This window comes from Rhinolophus ferrumequinum, chromosome 13 (assembly GCF_004115265.2).
Source record: "Rhinolophus ferrumequinum isolate MPI-CBG mRhiFer1 chromosome 13, mRhiFer1_v1.p, whole genome shotgun sequence".
In the NCBI taxonomy this organism is placed as follows: domain Eukaryota; kingdom Metazoa; phylum Chordata; class Mammalia; order Chiroptera; family Rhinolophidae; genus Rhinolophus; species Rhinolophus ferrumequinum.
The window spans coordinates 21,385,186-21,406,093 of NC_046296.1; the positions used below are offsets into that span (position 1 = coordinate 21,385,186).

The following is a 20,908-nucleotide window of genomic DNA, read 5'->3' on the forward strand; positions in this document are numbered from 1 at the left end:
TCTTCTTGAATAACAGAATAATTTAGGTATGAATATTGAGTAACTCAGCATGGTAAGCTACTTTAATTGGACTTTAAATTTTTGTAGGACTGGAATTGTGGTCATCTAGGCTTTTCAACTTGGAGAGCTGCTGATTTTAGTCTCTGGTACTGACTTTAAGCAGTATTAATGTATTGTTTGGGGGAACTTATGCCTACCTATTTATATATGAACACCAAGCAAAATAGGAAAAATTATTTTAGATCCGTCTTTCTATTCTCGTATCACCCTTATGATACTTTCAGGGGCATCTTTCTGGATGATGGACCCAGGAGTCATTTTTGAAATACCAAATTAAATCTAATTTAAACTATAAATGTAATGATTGTGTTAACACCTGGTCAGATTATCCTTTTGCAATAGCTTTGTTCATGTCAAGAGAAAATTTATGTAGTGATACCATATATTGTACTTCAGACAGTGTATATAGATTATGCTCTCTTAAAAAAATTTTATACTTATAGTTCTTATGTTCAAGTATTTCTAATTTTTTTTCTTGCATGTATAGTTTTACACAAATGGATGGATTAGAAAAAAGTCAGATTTAATTCTTCAAATATTGGTAATGTGCCTAATGTGTGCAGAGATTTTGGTTACCCATAAATTATTAAGAAAGTTTACAAGAAATGATTAGTCAGAACCAGGGTTAAAAGAATCTTGTTTATGTTTACAAAAAGTGGTGACAGTTCTTTCTTTAATGTTCCATCTGAAAAAATTATTCCCTTGTAACACAGATTCCCAGAGGCGTTTATTGGTTACAGGTATAAATATTTTAAACCAAGTACTTGGACATTGAGGTTATCATTTAAAATTTTTCTCTTTTTTAGGATTTACCTGGTCATCCATACCTTTATAGGACAGTGATTTAAGGAAATGCATAGGAGTTTAGTTTCAATTTCTACTTTACCAAGGAAATCACTCAACCATAGTTAGCTGGAACTGCATGACAAGGTGCAAAAACAATTCTCAGTTGTCAAATTAGTATCTTCTCTTTTAATGGTTAAGAAAAGCACTTCCATAACAACCATTTGTTTTGCCAGGTTTAATCTCTAATTTAAAATAAAACGGTTGCTTTTTGATATTTTACTGTCTTCCGTAAGATACATGGTATGAGGATTATTATAAGATAGGAAGAGTGATTTTAACTATATTTTCCTATTATGCTTGGCAGTAATAAGTGTGGAGTGGTATTATGCACAGTGGTTAAGCAAGTCAGTGCTAGAAAATTGGCGGGCTTGAATTCTGGTTGTGTCATCACCAGAGGCTCACGGGATGCACAAGAGAGGACTCAACCTGGAGCTGCGGTGACTGGGTTGTTGTGTCCGCACAAGAAAGAATCAAGAGAGAGAGAGAGATGTAGGAAAGCGAAGTGATTTATTGAAAATGAAAGTACATGGCAGCTGGTTGGGTCAGTTGGTTAGAGCACAGTGCTCGTAACACCAAGGTCACCGGTTCAATTCCCACATGGGCCAATAGGCTGTGCCCTCCACAACTAGATTGAAAACAGTGATTTGACTTGGAGCTGATGGGTGCTGGAAAAATGCACTGTTCCCCAATATTCCCCAAGAGAAAAAAAATTTAAAAAAAAAAACACGAAAGTACACACTTGAGAGGAAAGTGTGGGCCAACTCTGAGAATGAGTCATACTGAAGAAGGCATGATCGGGAGTTTTTATCCTTCCTGTGGCAGGAATTGGTGACGTCCCCACTGACGTGGTTCATTCATCTCCTCCCCTGCGGGGGACCCTCTGTTTCCTGCCTTTTCTTCCTTATTTGGTTTCTCCAGAACTGGCATGGTGGCAGATGCATGTGGGAGTTGCAATGCAAATGAGATTATAATGACATTATGATTAGCTAAAGGTCAGGTCCTGGTCATAGGGATCATCCTAGCTGGAAGAAACTGGTTCTTGTTTTCTCCAGCTACAGATACTGGATACTTTAACTTCCTTACTGGTGTAACCTTGTACTCTGGAGGGGGTTGTCAAATTTCTTAGACTACATGTCCTGCCTCACTGTCACTTAACTAGCTGAGTGACTTTGAGCTTTAGTTTCCTCATTTATAAAATAGGATAAAAACAGTGCCTCCTTGGCAAAATGTAAGGATTAAATGATATAATTCACATGGAGTGCTTAGCACCGTGCCCAGCATATGTTAAACACTCAATAAATTAACCTACTTCAGTATACTGCTCTAAGATCAGAATTGGTGTTTTTTTTAATCAGAAGTTTTATTTTCATAATAAATAATGAAAGACTGTTTAATAGTTTTAAAGCTAGTAAAACCCAGTACTATCCTTTTGTCCTATAAACTATTGTCATAATAGCAAGGTACGAAATTTAAGATTCTGTTCTTTCTTCATTGCTTTAATGAATCCATTCTCAATCTAATCATGGCCTTAGGAGAAAGAGATAAGAAAAGAACCTGTAAAGATAATTTAAAAATATTCCAGAAAGTAAGTCACATCGATTCCCCCTTACATGATAATATGTAATGTCACTAACTCTATACCACTGGGCAAGTTACTTAACTCTATGTAACTTAAGTTAGTTATCTCTAAGCCTCAGTTTCTTCATTTGTAAAATGAGAATAGTACCTTCTTCAGAAGGTTGTTAAAAGTTTAAATACATTTAAAGCACTTGATCCTGTCCCTCGCATGTAAAATAGTAAGCACACATAAATATTTGTTGTTGTTATTATAAATTTATTTGTCTTTAAAAGAATGTTAGCACTTTGGAAAGAAGAAAATGTAACATTGTACTGTGATAATATCACAGTGATGACGATTTATGATTCTGATAGCCGTTGGTACTAAGTCACCAAATAGAATACATATATAAGACTCCTAAATTATGTGTCTTCCTATTTAAGTGTAAGATATTCCTAGAATCTGTTGAGTAACAAAACTATCTAATCAGAATTAATATAAGATTCAATATAGTTATCCTAAATATATTGATAAATTTCTTTCTTGTCTTTAAAAATTCTTACCGTGTGAGCTTGGGTAATAAAACCTTATTTTCTCTTTTCTACTTTTTTTTATTTTGGTTCTCTGAAAGTGAGCCCTTTATAGTTCATAAATTATTAAATACTATTTTTTTCTAGAATAACATTCTTTCTCCTTTTTTCTCTTTTAGTGAGATACATGTTTATTCAAACACAAGATACCCCAAATCCCAACAGTTTAAAGTTTATTCCAGGAAGACCAGTTCTTGAGACAAGGACCATGGATTTTCCCACACCAGCTGCAGCATTTCGCTCCCCTCTGGCTAGGTATGTTATTGTTCTTCATTTGCTTTCACCAAGACACAAATAACTGACTTTGGGGTTAATGCACCTTTATTTCACTATTGCATTTTTATGTGCATTGCATTTTTTTCAGTACAAAGTATACGTTCTTTTATTTTATTTTGGGGTAAGAGATAAAACTAAGAGTTGATAGTAGGAAACCCTTGTCCTGAAAAGTGATGTATTTGAGAGATCTGTAACCTGACTAAATAAAAATTTGTATTTTTACTTAAAAATAATCCATCAAAATGAGAATGTAAATTTCCATTCTAAATCTTTAAAACTGTTTTTAATAAGCAATGAAAACTTGCTCATTTTCTTTTTAAGGATAGCTGAATTTCTAGATGTTTCAAAATGGAGTCATTGCAAAATATTCCACTTACAACTATAAATGATAATAATTATGAGATATGGAATGATTTTTTAAAAACTGCTTAGTGGAGACAGTTTTCAAATTCTAGATAGAGACATGTTAAATATATATCAACACAAAGCACAGACAATAAAATTATTAGAATGAAACTCTTTTTAACTGAGAGCTGAAGAAATTATTTATAATAAGAAATATTAGAATCAGTCACTATCAATTGAAATTTTTGGTAACCTAAGCCTGATACTGATTGCCAAGCATAGTTGGAAAATAAAGCTTGGATAACTATTTCTTTATATCCAGCCTTTTTATGTTTCATTAGGGGAGCCAGAAATATGCTTATCTCAGGCATGGTTTTTAAAAATATCTAATTAATAAAAATGTACATTTCCTTGATCTAAACATGCCACTTCTCAGAATATACCTTAGAGCATTTGTTTTTGACACTTTTTGATACAAGCCACAATAAGAAATGTCTTATATTACAACCCAGTAGACACCACACACACACACACACACACACACACACACACACACAGATATACATACATATGTGTATATATACACACACTGATATATATGTATATATACACACATACATATGTGTATGAAACAAGTGTTTGATGGGACATTATTCATTCTTATAATGTGTAATGCATTCTTATATTTCCTTTCTTATTCTTTTATTCTGTTTTATTAGATAAAATTCTGATCACTGAGTATCAATTTCACAACTTACTGGAAAAAAAACCTGCCGTAGAGAACACATATATACACAAGTTGTGTGCCAGGAGGTTCATTATCACCTTGTTGGTAATGGTAACAAGTTAGAAACAAACTAAATATCCATCAATAGGAAGAGTTAGATAAACTTTGTTCGTCCATAGTCTGCAGATACTAAAAAGGATGAGGAGGACCCATATTTACTGTCATAGAGTGACCTCTGAGACATACTGTTAAGTGAAGAAAGCAAGTTTCAGAACAGTGAGTACAATATGATTATTATGTGTATAAGTACAAAAAAAAAATGCACTGACAAAAAAGGTCTGGAAGAATGACACCAAACCGATAACAGTAGATTTGGGAGGGATGTTCAAACAGGCATTTTCACTTTATAGTTTGAAATGTTTACATCAAGTATGAGTTCACATATTTTGTATTTTAAAAAAATGTAAAAGTAAAATGGCCCTGATCAATTCAGTTACAGATTAGTTGGAGAGTATTTCTGACAGATAATCAGTTGGCAAAAGCCCTTTTTCAAATTAATCTTTTGAAAGTGGCCCATTTTGTGGATTCACAGAATTTATATTATCTTCAGTTAAGCAAAATGTTTTTGTTGTAGCAGAGAATGTTTTTGCTGTAAGCTGGAATGTAAGCTTCATGAGGACAGAGACCAGTCTGTGTTGCTCATCATTGTATCTTTAGTGCTTAGCAGTGTCTGGTGCTCAGCAAGTGTTCAAATATTTGTTGAATGAATGAGTAACTGATTGAATTAATGAGTAGACAGTAGTTTATCTTACTTCAGGGAGGCATTTGACTTATTTCTTCCTGTCCTTATGGACAAGACAAATAAATATTAGAGTATAAATCTGTCTCTAGTGACATGTAAAAGGGCTGTGTATCTCTGTAGTTGGCATGTTTATTCAATACTTTTTTTTTATCAACAACAATAAAGATATAATTATTAGTTTTTCAGATGGGAGGAATTGCTTATGTATTGGATGGCAAAATTCGGAGAAATTCAAGAAGTTTCACTAGTCTGGAATGGTAGGTTAAAGCAAATAAGATAAAATGTAACAGGAACAAATATTAAGCCTCATATTTAAATTTTTTAAATGAGGAGCACAATCATGGAGTAGGAGGATCTGACCTTTCTGTTTATCCATGTTGGATATGATGTAGTGCTCAAAAAAGTCAATCGAACTTTAACAGAGTCATAGTGTCCAGGTCAAAAGAGTTAATAGTCTTTGTACTTTGAACAAGTCAGACTATACTTGGGATATTGTGTTCAATTCTGGGTATCGTATTTTATTTTGGACGTGGCAAGATGAAGTTGCCCCAAGGAAAGTAACCTAAATGGCAAAGCATGTATAATAATGTTTGAAACTCCTGTTTCGGCTTTTTCTTTCTTTTAGGGCCAGAACCTATGAACTCTTAACCTAACGCAGTGCCTATGACATGGCCCATAGATCAAAAGCAGTCCCCTTCACATGTTCCTTTAACTTGGAAATAAAGGCTGTGCTATCAGTGCAGATGTACAGAGCCAATCAAGGTCTGTGCTTGGGTTTATTGGGTCATAAGTTCCAACCTAGAACCTTGTGATTACTTGTATATTTAATATTGAAGGGTTGTGTAAAGGACCCATTACATTGTTTCAGACAAATTCCTAAATAATATCAAAACAGTAATTCCGATAGTACTCCTACAGTGGTAGACTAAGTAAAGGAAAACTAACCTTTTTTGGAGTATGTCAGCTTTTATTCCTCAGGTTGTGAAAAAAGAAACTGCTCTATAGTGTATATACTAGGTATAGTATATACATCAGTGATTGGGGGAAAAAAGGTGCACTTCAAAATGTCTTACGGGGCTTTTCAAATTATAATCTGCCCCTTCTCCTCTCACAGGTTTCTAAAAGTTAGCTTTACTGAGGTATAATTTACATACAATAAAATTCACCAGATTTTAAGTGTATAGTTCAGTGAGTTTTGATAAAATATACAGTTGTGTACCCACCACCAAAATAAAAATATAAAACTTTTTTATTGCTGCAAAAGATCCTTCATTTCTCTTTGTATCCAGTCCTCTTGCTTCGCCTTCACATTCTGGTAACTTTTTAATAGCGATGACTTTTTATTTTTATTTAAAAAATGTTTTTCCACCTTTGTTGAGATATAATTGACATAAAATATTGTGTAATTATGTATTGTGTAAAATATTGTGTACAATGTGATGAGTTGATATGTGTATATATTTGAATATATATGTATCTATGATTACAACAGTAAGGTGAGTTAACACATCTATTACCCTGGTAACTATTGATTTTCTTTATGCCACTACTGTTTTTCCTTTTCTAGAGTTTCACATAAATGGAACCATATAGTGTTGTGTTTGGCTTCTTTGATTTAGTGGAATGCTTCTGAGAGTCATCCTTGCGTGTGCCAGTAGTTCATTACTCTTTGTCACTGAGTAGTGCTATGTTATATGCATATTCCCAGTCTGTTTAGTCATTGCCTGGTTGATGGACATTTCCAGATTTTTTTTTTTTTTGGCTATAATAGATAAAGCTGCTATAAAGATTCATGTGCAGGTGTTTGTGGAACATATGTTTTCATTTCTCTTGGGTAAATATCGAAGAATGGGATTGTTTGATTGTAGGATAAGAGGATGAAACAGGATTGTCCATGAGTCGACAGTTGTTGAAGGTGATGATAGGTACATGGAGGTTCTTGTATTTTTCTCTCTACTTTGCTTATCTGTAAACTTTTCACAATAAAACAATGTATTATCTCTCTTTTTCCCCACAGGCAGTTATTTAGGATTGAAGGAGTGAAAAGTGTCTTCTTTGGACCAGATTTCATCACTGTCACAAAAGTAAATATAAGATGATATAAGATGTGAGGTTTTTGAAGTCAACCTCACATTTTTGAAGGTTTTTGAAGTCAATGCTCCTCTCCAGAGTTTCCATTCTTAATGTATTTTATGCATACAGTTATTTAAAAAATCTCAAGTTAAGTTTACTTCTCACATTTCTTAATTATTTAGTAGAATTTTCACGTTGAAATTTACTATAGTCCATATCCCTCATTTTTCAAAAGAGATAAACTTAAGCTTCAGGGGGTTAAATGTAGTATCCAAGATTTTATAGCCTGCCTACAGCAGGGCCAAGACTCAACCTTGGCAGGACTAGAATTTAGGCTTCCAAGTTATTATTTTTACTAATTCTTAGTTTAAATTAATAGAGTAAAAAGAGAAACAAATAAATAATCACATACACCATATATATATATATCTCAACAACAGAATAATATGTATATCAACAGGTAATATATATATATTATATAAAGTAATATATATATTATATAAAGTATTATATATATATTATATAAAGTTATATATATAGATATATATATATATAGATATATATATATCACCAACAGAATGATTGAATAAATATCTCCATTCAAAGTGGGCACTTACACATGACATCTGACCCATTCTACCATCCTGCAATAACACTTCAGAGCTTCACAGATAAGAGCAGTGGACTGTGCAGTTCTCAGCACTTAGTTAACCTCTAAATGTCAAAAATCCAAGCTAAATATGCTACCCATTCCAACAGCTGAGGTGATACCTGTTAGAAGAGGCTGTTTCTTTTTAAGTCTATTAGATTAATGAGAAGTGAACTATTTAAATTTTGAACTGTGTATCCTGTTAATTGACATGTATGCACTGAACTTAATCATGTGTCCAGTTTTGCATCAAAATAAAAAATATTCATTCAGCTCCTCTTAAGCAATTAGAAAGGATTACTCTGAGTTCTTGGTGCACCATAAAAGTGGCCATACTGTGTTAGTGACATGTTGCATCTAGACCATACTCTCTTGTAGCTATTTATGTGTGGAGGAGAATTATGATTTGCCTCCTTGGTGGCAATCCCAGTGGCTATGGTTGTTCTTACAAATACACAATTATAAAATGTTTTCCCCTGTTGTTTAAAGTGTTATTTGTTCTAAATCCTCAGAAAGCCCTTTCGTGACCATATTGGTGAAAGTGGCACTTCCTCTAGGAGCTCATTCACCTTATTTATTTTCTTCATTGTGCTTATCACTTAATTGTATTTTGTTTGTTTGTTTGTTTGTTTGTATACCTGTCATTTCTGTACTAGAATGTAAATGCCATGAGGGTAAAGATTGTTCATCTTGTTAAGTTCACCTAGAACAATGCCTAGTACATAGTATGCACTCAGACTTTTGTAGAAGGAAACAATGACATAAAATGTTCTAAATTGAATTTTCAGGCTTCAAGTGTTTTCCCCCAAATGTAGGATCATGGTGAGCAAAGGTGTATTAAGTGATCCCCCATTCCCACTTTAGAGACATCTGGCCTATCCTTATTATTCTTCGTTTGCTTTCTTTGATATTTTTTGAGGGAGAAAAACGGACCAGCATATGTTTAATATATCCAACATATTTGATATGGCACTACTGCTTTACATATATTATCTAAGTTAATTCTTACAACCAGTTTTTGTCTTCATTTTATAAACAGGAAATTTTGTATTTAAGACATTTTTATTTAGATCTTTTACATACAGCCTGTTATATAAAAAAAAATTTTAGATGAAAACGTGATTGTATCTTACAGGGGTATTTTTCCTTTTTTTTTTTTTAATTCATTTTGGTAAGTCATCTTTTATTTCTCTTTCCCTTCATAACTTAGTTACCCTTTAAGAAATTTCTTCAGCTCCACTATTTTTTCTTAATGAAATGACATAACTAATAAATAATATTCAAGTGAGGGCACACATTGATATTTAATAGGTAGAATAGCAGATTTGATTTGTTTTCTTTCAGTTACCTTCCTCATCATGGACTGTCCCATTTACCTGGTATCTTCAGCAATTGCCTGTTTCCCTTTTTGATTTGTAATTGATAATTCAGAGGCTTCTTTATGCATCATTTATGGTTTTTTCTAAACGTGTAAGTGTATTTGCAGCTTATATGCTGCCCTTTTTACTCATTCAGACAACTTCAGAATATTTTTTTAATTTTTATTACCAATATTTCCCTACTCAGTAGAGCCCACTATTTACTGAAGATTTGAGGTAGCCCTCTGATCCATCTTCCAAATAATTTATTAAAATGTTACCTAGAATGCGGGTGCTGGGTGAAAAAGATGAAGGGATTAAGAAATACAAATTGGTAGTTGCAAAATAGTCAGAGATACAAAGTACAGCATAGGGAATATAGTCAGTAATAATTGTAATAACTGTGTATGGTGCCAGGTGGGTACTAGACATATCAGGGGGGTCATTTCATAAGGTATGTAAATGTCTAACCACTATGCTGTACACCTGACACTAATATCATATTGAGTGTCAACTGTAATTGAACAAAATAAAAATTTTAAAAAAATGGTACCTAGAACTAGTTCCCATTCCCAATCACGAAGGCAGCTCACTTGTTTTGCTCTTGTATCCATAGCAGTGCCCATTTTTCTTCCCTTCTGTGGACTGTTTTTAAATTGGTTCTTAATCCATGACAAAAATAGTTTCTTTTTGCATGTAACTCAATTTTTAATAGTATTCAAGCATTGACCCTAGCTAACAGCTTCCTGAGAGTCTGAATAGACTGGATCTAACAGTTTTTTTCTCCTAAGGAGCTCTCCTTTAGAAAACTAGAACAATATATCCTGCCTTGTTGTTTTTAGATGTTGGTACTATTTAAGCATTTAAGAATTGTGGAATCAACTGGTTGGCCAGATATAGAGGTGAAATAGTTATGGATTCTTTCTTAAGGATATCAGTCTTATTGACAGTTTACAAGTCCTCCAGCCCAGTAGCCATAGATAAGACACATTATATGTTTTGGTTCTACAGTTGTGTCATTGGATTTCTTCAATACTCTTAAGTAATATATGTAAGTTGAGGTTTTTTAATAGTGTGGGATATCCTATGTATTTGATCAAGCAATTATATCCTATTTTATTTAAAAGAATGGGAAATCTCTTTGTCATCTTTAAACACAGAGAATCCATTCAGTATTTTAACTCTTTACCTCATGAAAAAAATATCTTTTAAGCATTTTGGTATCCCCTATACAGGGCATAGTGCATACAACACACTTAATACAAGTTTAATGAATTAATAAATGAGAAATGTTCTAAGATTGTATCTTCTGAAAGTCATTATAAGCCAGATCCTTTAAGAACTGAAACTGACATGTATTCTCAGAAATGGGTACTGTTGCATAGTACAGGATATATGTATAGGAAAAGATTCTTAAAATATACACAAAGTATTGTTTTATATTTGTCTGTGCCCTTGGGTGAAAATTAGCATTTTCCTTCAAATATTTACAGGAAAGTGAAGAGTTAGACTGGAATATACTGAAACCAGATATTTATGCAGCAATCATGGATTTCTTTGCATCTGGCTTACCCTTAGTCACTGAGGAAACATCTTCAGGAGAAGCAGGTAAAGTGTTGGGTAATTAATATTTATCTTTTTTAAAAAAATGTCTTACTTTCTTCACATTTGTCTTGATTTCAGATGTCATGGAAATACAGATTTTTATCATGATATTATGTTTAGCTCTAGAACCAATTCCAGAGGAAACAAACTTTATATATACTAGTTTTGCCCATCGTTTTTGAAAACTTGTGTACAAATTGAATCCGTTGTACAAAACTAAAATTTTCAATTATAAAAAAATTTCAAACATACAGAAAAGGAAGTTCACCAATTTGCCCTCCTCTCAGATTTAACAAATGTTAAATTTTGGCTATAATTTCTTTAGACCTATTTTTAAATAAAATATTAAAGATACAGTCAAAGCCTTACAACCCCCATCCTTCTTCCCTTTCTACTTCCAGATATGTATGTAAACTTGGTTGAATTTTAAATGTTTACTTACTACAAATACAAGTCTCTCTAGGGAATATATAGCATTGGTTTTTGTTTTTAAAATTTAAATAACTTGTCTTAGTTTCAACTTTCCTTTTTTTCACTGAGCATATTTAGAGATGCATTCATTTTGGAAAAAAAATGCAGTTCTGTTTTATTTATTTTAAGAGCTGAATAATCATTATATGAATAAACTACAGTTAATTCGGTCCTTTACTTATGTTTAAGTGCATTGTTTGTGCTAATTTCTATTACAAATGTTGCTGCAGTGGGCATCTTTGGTACACTCTCTTCGTGCATATGTGGAGAATTTCTTTAGAGTATATTCCTAAAAGCAGAATTGCTGTATCATAAATTGTTCTAATTTACATGCAAATTAGCAGTGTATAAGAATTTTGACTTTCTGATATCTTTATCATCACTTAGTGTCTATTACTTTTTTTTTTTTTACCACTATGTTAAGTGTAGAATGGTATTTTGTTTCAATTGCATTTCCTTGATATTATAATACTGAGACTGAATTCATATTTTTTCTGGTCATTATTTTCCTTATCACTATATTTCCTGTTTATGATCTTAGCCCATTTTTAAAAATTTGCATTGTATGTCTTTTTTTGTATTGATTTTAGCAGGTTTTTAAAAAGTATTCTGAATGTTAAATTTTTGTTAGTTTTTCCATAGCAGATATCTTCTCCCTAACCATGTGTTACTTTTTCACTATGTTTAGGATGCCTTTTGTCATTCAGAAGTTTTTCTTTTTCTTTTTAAAATTGTAACGTTACGTGAATTGGTGTGTTATCTTTGCTCGGGGCCATGCTAATCTCTGTATCATTCCAGTTTTAGTGGTTGTGTTGCTGAAGCAAGCACAGTTTTGTTTGTTTTTTTAATGTAGTCACATATATTCATCTTTTTCTCTGTGGTTTGTACTTTTTGTACCTTGTTTTAAATAAGTTATTTTGTGTAAAGCACTTAGAAGAGAACTGCACATGGAGCTCAAATATTAGCTGTGATTGTTATATTTGTTGTTGATGAAGTTTTTCCTTTCTCCAGTGTCATAAAGGTATTAGGTGTGTGTGTGACACAGACACACACACACACACACACACATACACAAATGGCCTTTAGATGATAGAGTTCCACTTCTAGATATATACCATAAATGAGTCTTAGAAATGTACTCAAGACAATGTGTGGAAACATATTCATTGAAATATTTTAAAAATATATCAGCAATTAGTTTGAGAGATATCAATGTGAAAAGATATAAAAGAAAATTTTAAGTGATAAACGAAAAGTGAAGGGTATGTTTATTTACATACTCTTACATATGTACCATTTATGCAGATTTTAAATAATACATACATGAAACAGCTATTTGTGTTCTTGATGGGTATATATATATAAAATTGATACAAAATTTTGAGAGCCATGTGACCACATCTACCAAATTAAAAAATACACAAGTCTGTTGACCCAAATGTCTCACCACTAGGAATTTATCTCATAGATATATTTGTAAAAGTATACTGATACATACTTTAACAAGCATGTATGCTGCAGGATTGTTAGAAATAACAAACTAGAAACAACTGAAATAATCAAGAAATTAGGTAAATGAAGACAAATCCATACAAAAATTTGTATGTACCTATTTTAAAAATTGAGGCACATCTGCAGATGCTGATATGGAAAGACCTTTACGATATATTAAATAGAAAAAAAAAACAAGGTGTAGACCAGTGTGTATAGTGTGATCTCATCTGTGTAAATGTACACATGTGTATGTAAACATGTACTAGCAGGGTATACACTGAACTTGTGATGGTAATTGCCTATAGAAGTGACGGTGGGGAATGGAGCTTAGGTTTGCTGATGTTAGAGAATTTTAGCTTTATTATATTTTACTTCTTTTTTTTAAAAAAGACTTAATATAACTTAATACTGATAGTTATTTATGTTGTTGCCAGAACTCTAGTGTTTGTTATAGTGTAACTTGAATTATCTGCATTTTTAGTTCTCCTGAACGTAAATAAATTTCTCAAAAACTATTTTTAAGTCCATAAAGAAGCATTGGTAAAAATCAGTATAACCTTAAAAGTAAAAGAAAAACAAAAATGAAGCAATATTAAAAAACATCTTTTTGCTCAGATTTGTAGAACATTTTAGAAATTACCGTAAGGCTCTTCATGTCTGTATTTAGTATGATTTGCATTTTGAAAACCACAAAACTGAGAAATTGAAGATATAACTTCAAAAGTATGCCTTTTTGTCTCAAAGTTTCCAAAAAGACGATCTCTTTTTTTCTACCTCTTTTCAATCCTTGAGAACGAGGAAAGATTACAAATTTATTGATCAAAAAATTCAAACCTCACCATTGTTAGTATTATGGATCAAGCTATTTCAGTATACTCATCTTTATTACTAAATATTGAATGAATCAGTGCTTCTTAATTTTTCTTCAGAGAATCAAAGGAATAATCTTTCCATTTCCCCCAAATCACTTTATCACCGTACCAAGTTACATGTTCTGTGCTTTTATTTTTTTAATGAGTCATTAAGTTAAAATCATCCTGTTTTAATACTTGTACTTGCATGGATATGAAATTTCTACTGTTGATAATGTTTTATTTGTAATTGTTTCTAGGATCTGAAGAAGATGATGAAGTTGTGGCAATGATTAAAGAATTGTTAGACACTAGAATACGGTATGTGCTTGTCTTTCCCCTTGAGATCAGATATACTGCAGAACCAATTTTCTTTATAGCATATACTTTTGGTAGTCTGTGAGATTGTAGTAGAGTTCCAAAATAGGTATAAGTTAATGTAAACCACCGTAGGTAACCATGACAGCTGAATGTAAAGCCTGTACAGTCTCTATATTCACTCCAAATTTTAAAACAATCTATCTAAACAGAGTCAGTAAAGGAATTTATTTTTCACAATCGCTATTTAGGTTTGATACTGTTATAATGCGAAATTTCTTAGAAAAAAAAAAGACATAGTATTTGGGAGGATTGTGAGGAGAGGAGGACCTATTTTTAGGCTATTGCCCATAAAGAATAATAGAACTGCAGGCTTGTACTTTTTGCTTATAGCAGACCAATGGTTCCCGTGAGAAGTCCCAGAAAAGCTAGACAGAATACAATTAAAAAAAATGTTTGTGAAGGCATTAGATAGCTGCCAGAGCATATAAGATCCTGTAGAGAAGGAAAGCACATGGAGGCTTGCCTTGAGGCACTTGCTGAGTTTTGGTGTGAGGCTAGAGTATGAGAAGCTGGTCAGGGGCAACTGCTAAGAATCAGAGAAATGTTAGCTTTCAGTAAATTCATTGAGATGGGAAGACAGAAGTTAAAATTTTGGGTTACCAATGAAGCTTTGACTTCAAGGGCCAAGATCTTAGAGAGAGATTAAGAAAAAGTAAGCCTAACATTCAGGTTCTCCTGACAAGGCCCTTGCTTAGTTTTAGCTGTGTAGGGGAAGAGACTAAGAAGTCAAATAAAAAGCAGTTGGAAAACTAAACAGAGTTTTAACAGTCTTACGGTGCTGGGGCTGTGGGTGGGTTTGGGGGATGACAAAAATTGGAGTTAAGGGACTGTTAAAGCAGGTGGGGCCTCAAGAAACATCCAGACTCTCTGTTGGGATCTCTAGAGGACTTATCCTTGAAATGGGGGCACACCAGAGGAAGACCAGGGTCAACAAAGAAATCACAAAGGCAATATAAACTAGGAGAATATCTGTATGACCTTTGGGTTGGGAAATATTTTTTTCAACAGGACAGAAGAAAAATCAAGCAAAAAACATACAAATTGGACTACAATGAAATTCTGACTTTCTTTTCATCAAAAGACACCATTTATAATGAAAAGCAAAGCACAGAGTAGAATATATTTATAATACATATATGACAGAATATATTTTAAAACGCCCATACTTTGTTAAGAAAAAGACAAAAAATCAAATAGACTGGAGCAGCCTCTTCACAAAAGCACTGGAGCAACCCACAAAAGACAGTAATCATATGGCCACTAAACGTGAAAAAGTGCTCAACCTTATTAGTCACGAATATTCAAATTTAAACCACAAAGAACTATCACTGCAAATCCACTAGAATGGTTAAAATCATTAAGATTGACAACACCAGTTGTTGGTGAGGATGTGGAGTAACAGGAACTCTCATGTACTGCTGGTGGAGATGTAAGTTTTTCTAACTTTGGAAAACTGTTTAGCATTATCTACTAAATCTGAACATATGCATATTCTTGATCCAGCAATTCCACTCTCAGGTATATTCCCAGGAGTAATATATGTGTGTACTAAAAGACTTGCAAGAATCTTCGTATCTGCACCATTTGTAAAAGCCCCAAACTGTTATTAACCCAGATAGATGTCTATCAGTAGTAGAATGGACATAAAAATCTGACATATTCACTTAGTGGGATACTATGCTGCAGTGAGATTGAGTGAATTACTACTACATGCAACAATGTGGGTGAATCTCACAAGAGCAAAAGAAGCCAGATACAAAAGAGTAAATACTGTGTTTTCTAAATGAAATTTATATTTATAAATTTTAAAGTTAAAAAACAGGCAAAACTAAGCAATGATGCTAGCAATTAGGAAAATGGTTATGTTTGGTTGGGAGGAGTGATTAGAAGCCAGCACCAGGGGCACTCCTGGGGTGCTAGTGTTCTGTTTCTTGGTCTGGGACAAATGTATGCTCACTTTGTGAAAATTAATTTAATTGATTGTACATGATATGCATTTTTCTATATTAATGTAATATTTCAATGAAAAGTTTACCTGAAGAAAAAAACTAGTATGTGTCAGTCTCCCTCTGTTCACTCAAAAGAAGTGAATGAGTATATCTTAGACAATCACTATAATTTTTAGGAAATTTGAAACCTTAAATGCTTAAAAAAGATTATTAATTAGCAAAATTAAAAAGTAGTAAATACAGCACATATTTCTGTGAATGAATTTTGACAGAATTAAAATTACAGATGAGACTAGCCACAGCTATTTTCTCTATTGTAAAAGTAGCTCTATCTGTGAATTTTACCAATATTAAAAATCTAAGCTTTGAATTGTATTGAAAATCTTTGACGAAAACTTCTATTCTCTTGAATATATCACAAATATATGTGACCACAGCCCAACTGTGCAGGAAGATGGAGGAGATGTAATCTATAAGGGCTTTGAAGATGGCATCGTACAACTGAAACTCCAAGGTTCTTGTACCAGCTGCCCCAGTTCAATCATTACTCTGAAAAATGGAATTCAGAACATGCTGCAGTTTTATATTCCAGAAGTAGAAGGCGTAGAACAGGTATGCCAATATTATGTGACAGTTTAGATTTAATATAAACAAACGTTTGAGAAGAAAAGAAATTTATGACCTGACATTTTCTTCAAGGGCTGGGTGTTTGTGTTACAATTATTATCAGACTTGAAGACTCCTTAGTTTAGAATTAACTTTAGTGTTATGAGTACCTACTGTGCCAGGCATTTTTACAGATATTCCCTCATTTAATCTTCTGACAATACAGTGTGCTAAGTGAGTCATTTCCATTTTGCGCATAGGAAACTGAGACTCAGAGGGCATACTGCTGTTCTAGTTATAGAAAAATTAGGAAAAGAGGATTCAAAACATAGAATTTTATGGATGAGATCTAGAAGTCTTTAGTGGAACAGCTCCACTACATCATACTTAACCCACTTTGTGTGCTTACATTTATCTACTTCTTGTTCTTAAATGTGCAGGCAAGAAACTTATTGAGAAATCATACTTGGTTGTACAGTTAAAAAGAGTTATAGAGCTTTATCTATAGCCTGATGTCAACATTTTTCCTGCCCCAAGATACCTAAGAAATATAGCACAGCATCTTCACAGCAGTAATACGTAGTGGCCCTCACTGCAGTGATTCTCAATCAGGAAGCATGGCCTTATGGAGAGAGATTATCAAGAAGGGAAAAGAATGTGTGGAAATTAGAAATTTGAAAAAATTCTTCAGGTAACTCTGTGCCATTAAAGAGAGGGCATCTCTTAGCTCCTTTGGGAATCACTCATCTCTGGGTAGTATAAAAATATGTCCTTTTGGTATATATATGTATATATATACCAAAGATATATGCCATCTCTTCTTTGAAGTCCTTATCAGTCCTCCTTGGAATTAAGCTCTACTTTGTTCCAAAATCTCTTTCTGTGTATTTCAGCTTTATATTTATGGGTAAGTTCCTTGAGAGACTTATAGTCATATCTAGGTCTTGGTGTTCTTCTGCAACGCTTAGCCCTGTGTATTATTATACATATTCTTACGTAGTTTGTATTAAATAAGTATTTGGAAATATTATTCCAAAATTAGGAATATTCTGCCTAAAATAGGAGTTGATTGATGAAATTCTTTGGATTGGGTGTTGCTGAGATTGGATATAAAGTATCCAATCCTTGGAAGTAAATATCCATTTTACTCAATCCAAAAGAGAAACTAAGAGAATTGTTTTTCCATTGATTGTCTCAGATCAGATCCAGATTCATCTAGATTTTTTTTTAATACTTATTTTTATGCCATTATCCTTTCTCAGTATGCTTTAAAAAAATTACATTAGGTGACAGTTTAGTGGATTGACAAAGGAACATGTTTATTCACTTGTCCAGGGTGGGGTGATGAATTGGCAGTCAGATTATAAACTTGGATTGGCATTTAATTGTAGTAGGTGTGGTGAAGAGGAAAAAAATTCTTAGGTTTATATAGCTCTTTTCCTCACCAAAGGAGTTGGTCTTCATTATCTGAGTAATATATTAACTCATGGAAAGAGTATTAATCTTTTCATTTTTTTTTTCAGTATTCATTAGTATTTTTATTAACTTACTAGAAATGAAAGTCTTCACATTTTTCTAAGGTTTCAAATGAATGTTTATCTAAGACCAAAATAATTAGTTGCCAATGTGATATTTTGTTTATTTTTTTTTAAGGATTCATTTTTTCTAATATGTATTTTTGCAATAACAGTTTGGCATAGCTCCCCAGAATATATTTAAGTAAATAAAATGCTTTGGGATAAAACAAAAAAAAAAGTCAATTACATTAGTCTATGACTAGGAAATACCAATTAATTAATCATTATAATCTTCTCTGTCTAGGTGAGACTCTGCTATTAGAAGCCTCTTTTGAGACAAGGAAGAGAGACCAGTGCTTTTAATTAATTTGCTAATATTCGGTTTGCTTTTATATTGTTAGGATACCAGGTTATGATGCAAACCTTGTGCTTGGGGGCCGTTGGTAGATTTGTTCTTTTTGGATTGATATGCATTGTTATAGCGTATTTCAGGTAATCAAGTAATGTTAAATCAGAAAAATAACAATTTCTAATTCTTTTCTTAATTCTTAAATTCTCTTTGTTTTTTGGTTTTAGGTTATGGATGATGAATCAAATGAAAAAGAAGCAAACTCACCTTAAAATAATTTTGAGTTTTCTTTGGACCCAGCAGTCGGACTTGTTGATAATGTATACCAAACTTTTATTGTTAATCTGCTAAGGAACTTTCGGATTAATAAAATATGCCCTTCCGTCATAGAATGATATATAAATATTGCATGTTTGTTTTACCTCATATGAGTTATTTATAACATCCTGAATTACCTTCTGTACACGTGGATATTAACCAGGGATATTTTTATTTTTGTTCTTCATTCCTCATGGTTAATTCTTTGTATTTATCTTTATACAGACGTAAATAAGGAGATTGCTTTTTAAAATGTTCTAAATGGCTTAGCTTTTCGTGAGATGTTTGAAACTATTCTTATTGAATTTTTACCATGTTGAAACTAAACAAAACACAGCTGAAACTAAACAAACAAACTAAACAATTCTGCTTTAAAAATGGCATCTAGCTAGTAGCCCCAAATGTAGTAACATACAACTTTTCCTTAAGAGACAAAAAAAAAAAAAAACCCTCAAAAAAAACAAATCATAATGCTGAAAACTGATAAAGAACCAGGTTCTAGAATGTAGACAAAATTTACATTAATTATAAGAGTGCAGGCTGAAATGAAAAAAACTGCCTTAGCGTGCTTAGGTTTTACCATATGAAGCAGAATCTCTCTTTAAAGAAGATGAGAAATTGCTTTGGTCCTTCTTCTACTGGCTTCTTTTAGCTCAGAGATCTATAATGTGTGCCATGCCAGAAATTTGGACAGTTACCTTTCTACCATAGGGGTACTGCTTTTGTAGGTAGCCTAGACAGCAGTTATCCTCCTTTCTCATTTTCCTATAGTAATTTAGAGATAACAGTTCACAGATAATATTGGGAAAGGAAAGATGGATACACTGCATCTCTGGAATTCTGGCCCCCCAAATTATGGAGGTTAAGATAGGGATGGATACAGGAAGAACTGCACTAGTTGTGAATGCCAAGAATTGAAGTTTGAATTTTTGTTCTTTGGTTCGCAGAACCAGATAGTAGGATTGGATAATTTGTTTTCTGAGCTATTACAGATGAATTCTTCTTAAGCTCTGGGAACTGCTTTGTAAGCTGCCCTTTAGCTGAAGCTGCAGGAACTTCAGACTATGGAGGAGATGCAGTTAATGAGAAGTCTTAGGTCTGGCCAAGTAATACGTGGCGAGCTGAGGGATGACTCAGAGTGTTGGAAGGGAGGAAATCATGGAAGAGGCCAAGGCATTGAAAAGGTTTTCTACAAAAGGAATCAGCCGTGAAGAACAAGGAGCAAATGGGGGGAAGAACATTGTCATCATACAGACGAGTGTAATCAGAATCTGGAAGCTGTGAAATGTATTTGGGAACTGTAAGAAACTAAGAATGGCTTGATTGAGTGTAAAGTGGAAGTGCTTAGCTGGAAATGGTCCAAAAGCAGGATGTGGGCAGCTTGGAGAGTGCTGGAGAAACTTTTGGTTGCCTACCCAGCATACACCCCGGCTTCTTACTGAGAAGAGCCCACTCAGTTATCATTTGGCTGTGATGTGCCCAGTGAAGGTAGGTCCTACCTCAATCCCAGGGGTTAAATTCTAACTGGTCTAAACCAGTCATTTTACCTTTCTCTCTCTCTCTCTCTCTCTCTCTCTCTCTCTCTCTCTCTCTCTCTCTCTCTCTCTTTGCCAGAAATTAGTCCAGGTGTGAACATATGACCCAGCTCTGGCCAATGAGTTGTAAGAGAAAGTCTATTGGTGAGTTCTGGAAAGATTTTCTTCTTTGAGAGAGAGTAAGTCTGCATTAAAGAAATCTCTTCATATCCATTTCTATTCTTACTGCTCTATACACTGTAGTCTGAAGACTTGATGTCTAAGGCTTTGACAGTGAACTCGTGATATTGAAAAGCTAGTCCACTGAGAATGGCAAAGAGAAAGGAAAAAAAGGGCCTGGATCCTTGAGGACATTATTGACCTTTGAGCCAGCCCTGGAACCACCCATTTTCAGAGGATCACATGGGATAAAATGTGTTGGGTGTTTTTTTTTTTATTATTATAGCTTCTGTTAGATATTCTGTCACCTGAAACTGATTGCCTTCTAACAAAGAGCCTCGTAAATCATGGAGGACTTGGAAAATAATTTTGCTGGTTTTTATTTGTAG

At 33.3% G+C, this 20,908-nt stretch overlaps 1 protein-coding gene and 1 non-coding gene across 2 annotated transcripts in view; one reads left to right on the forward strand and one right to left on the reverse strand.

Annotated features, from left to right (window-relative positions):
- The window catches only part of NFU1 (NFU1 iron-sulfur cluster scaffold), a 22,744-nt gene extending 3,840 nt beyond the window's left edge, over positions 1–18,904 (forward strand). Inside the window, exons 3-8 of the mRNA XM_033124387.1 lie at positions 3,174–3,309; positions 7,222–7,288; positions 10,778–10,892; positions 13,966–14,026; positions 16,473–16,647; positions 18,735–18,904. Coding sequence (XP_032980278.1) covers positions 3,174–3,309; positions 7,222–7,288; positions 10,778–10,892; positions 13,966–14,026; positions 16,473–16,647; positions 18,735–18,779 — 599 coding nt within the window. The 3' untranslated portion in view covers positions 18,780–18,904. The remainder of the gene's footprint in view (positions 1–3,173; positions 3,310–7,221; positions 7,289–10,777; positions 10,893–13,965; positions 14,027–16,472; positions 16,648–18,734) is intronic.
- Positions 12,086–12,188, reverse strand: LOC117033505 (U6 spliceosomal RNA). Its single transcript, XR_004424898.1, has one exon. It is a non-coding gene; the product is annotated as a U6 spliceosomal RNA (small nuclear RNA).
- Positions 18,905–20,908: the final 2,004 nt, after the last annotated feature.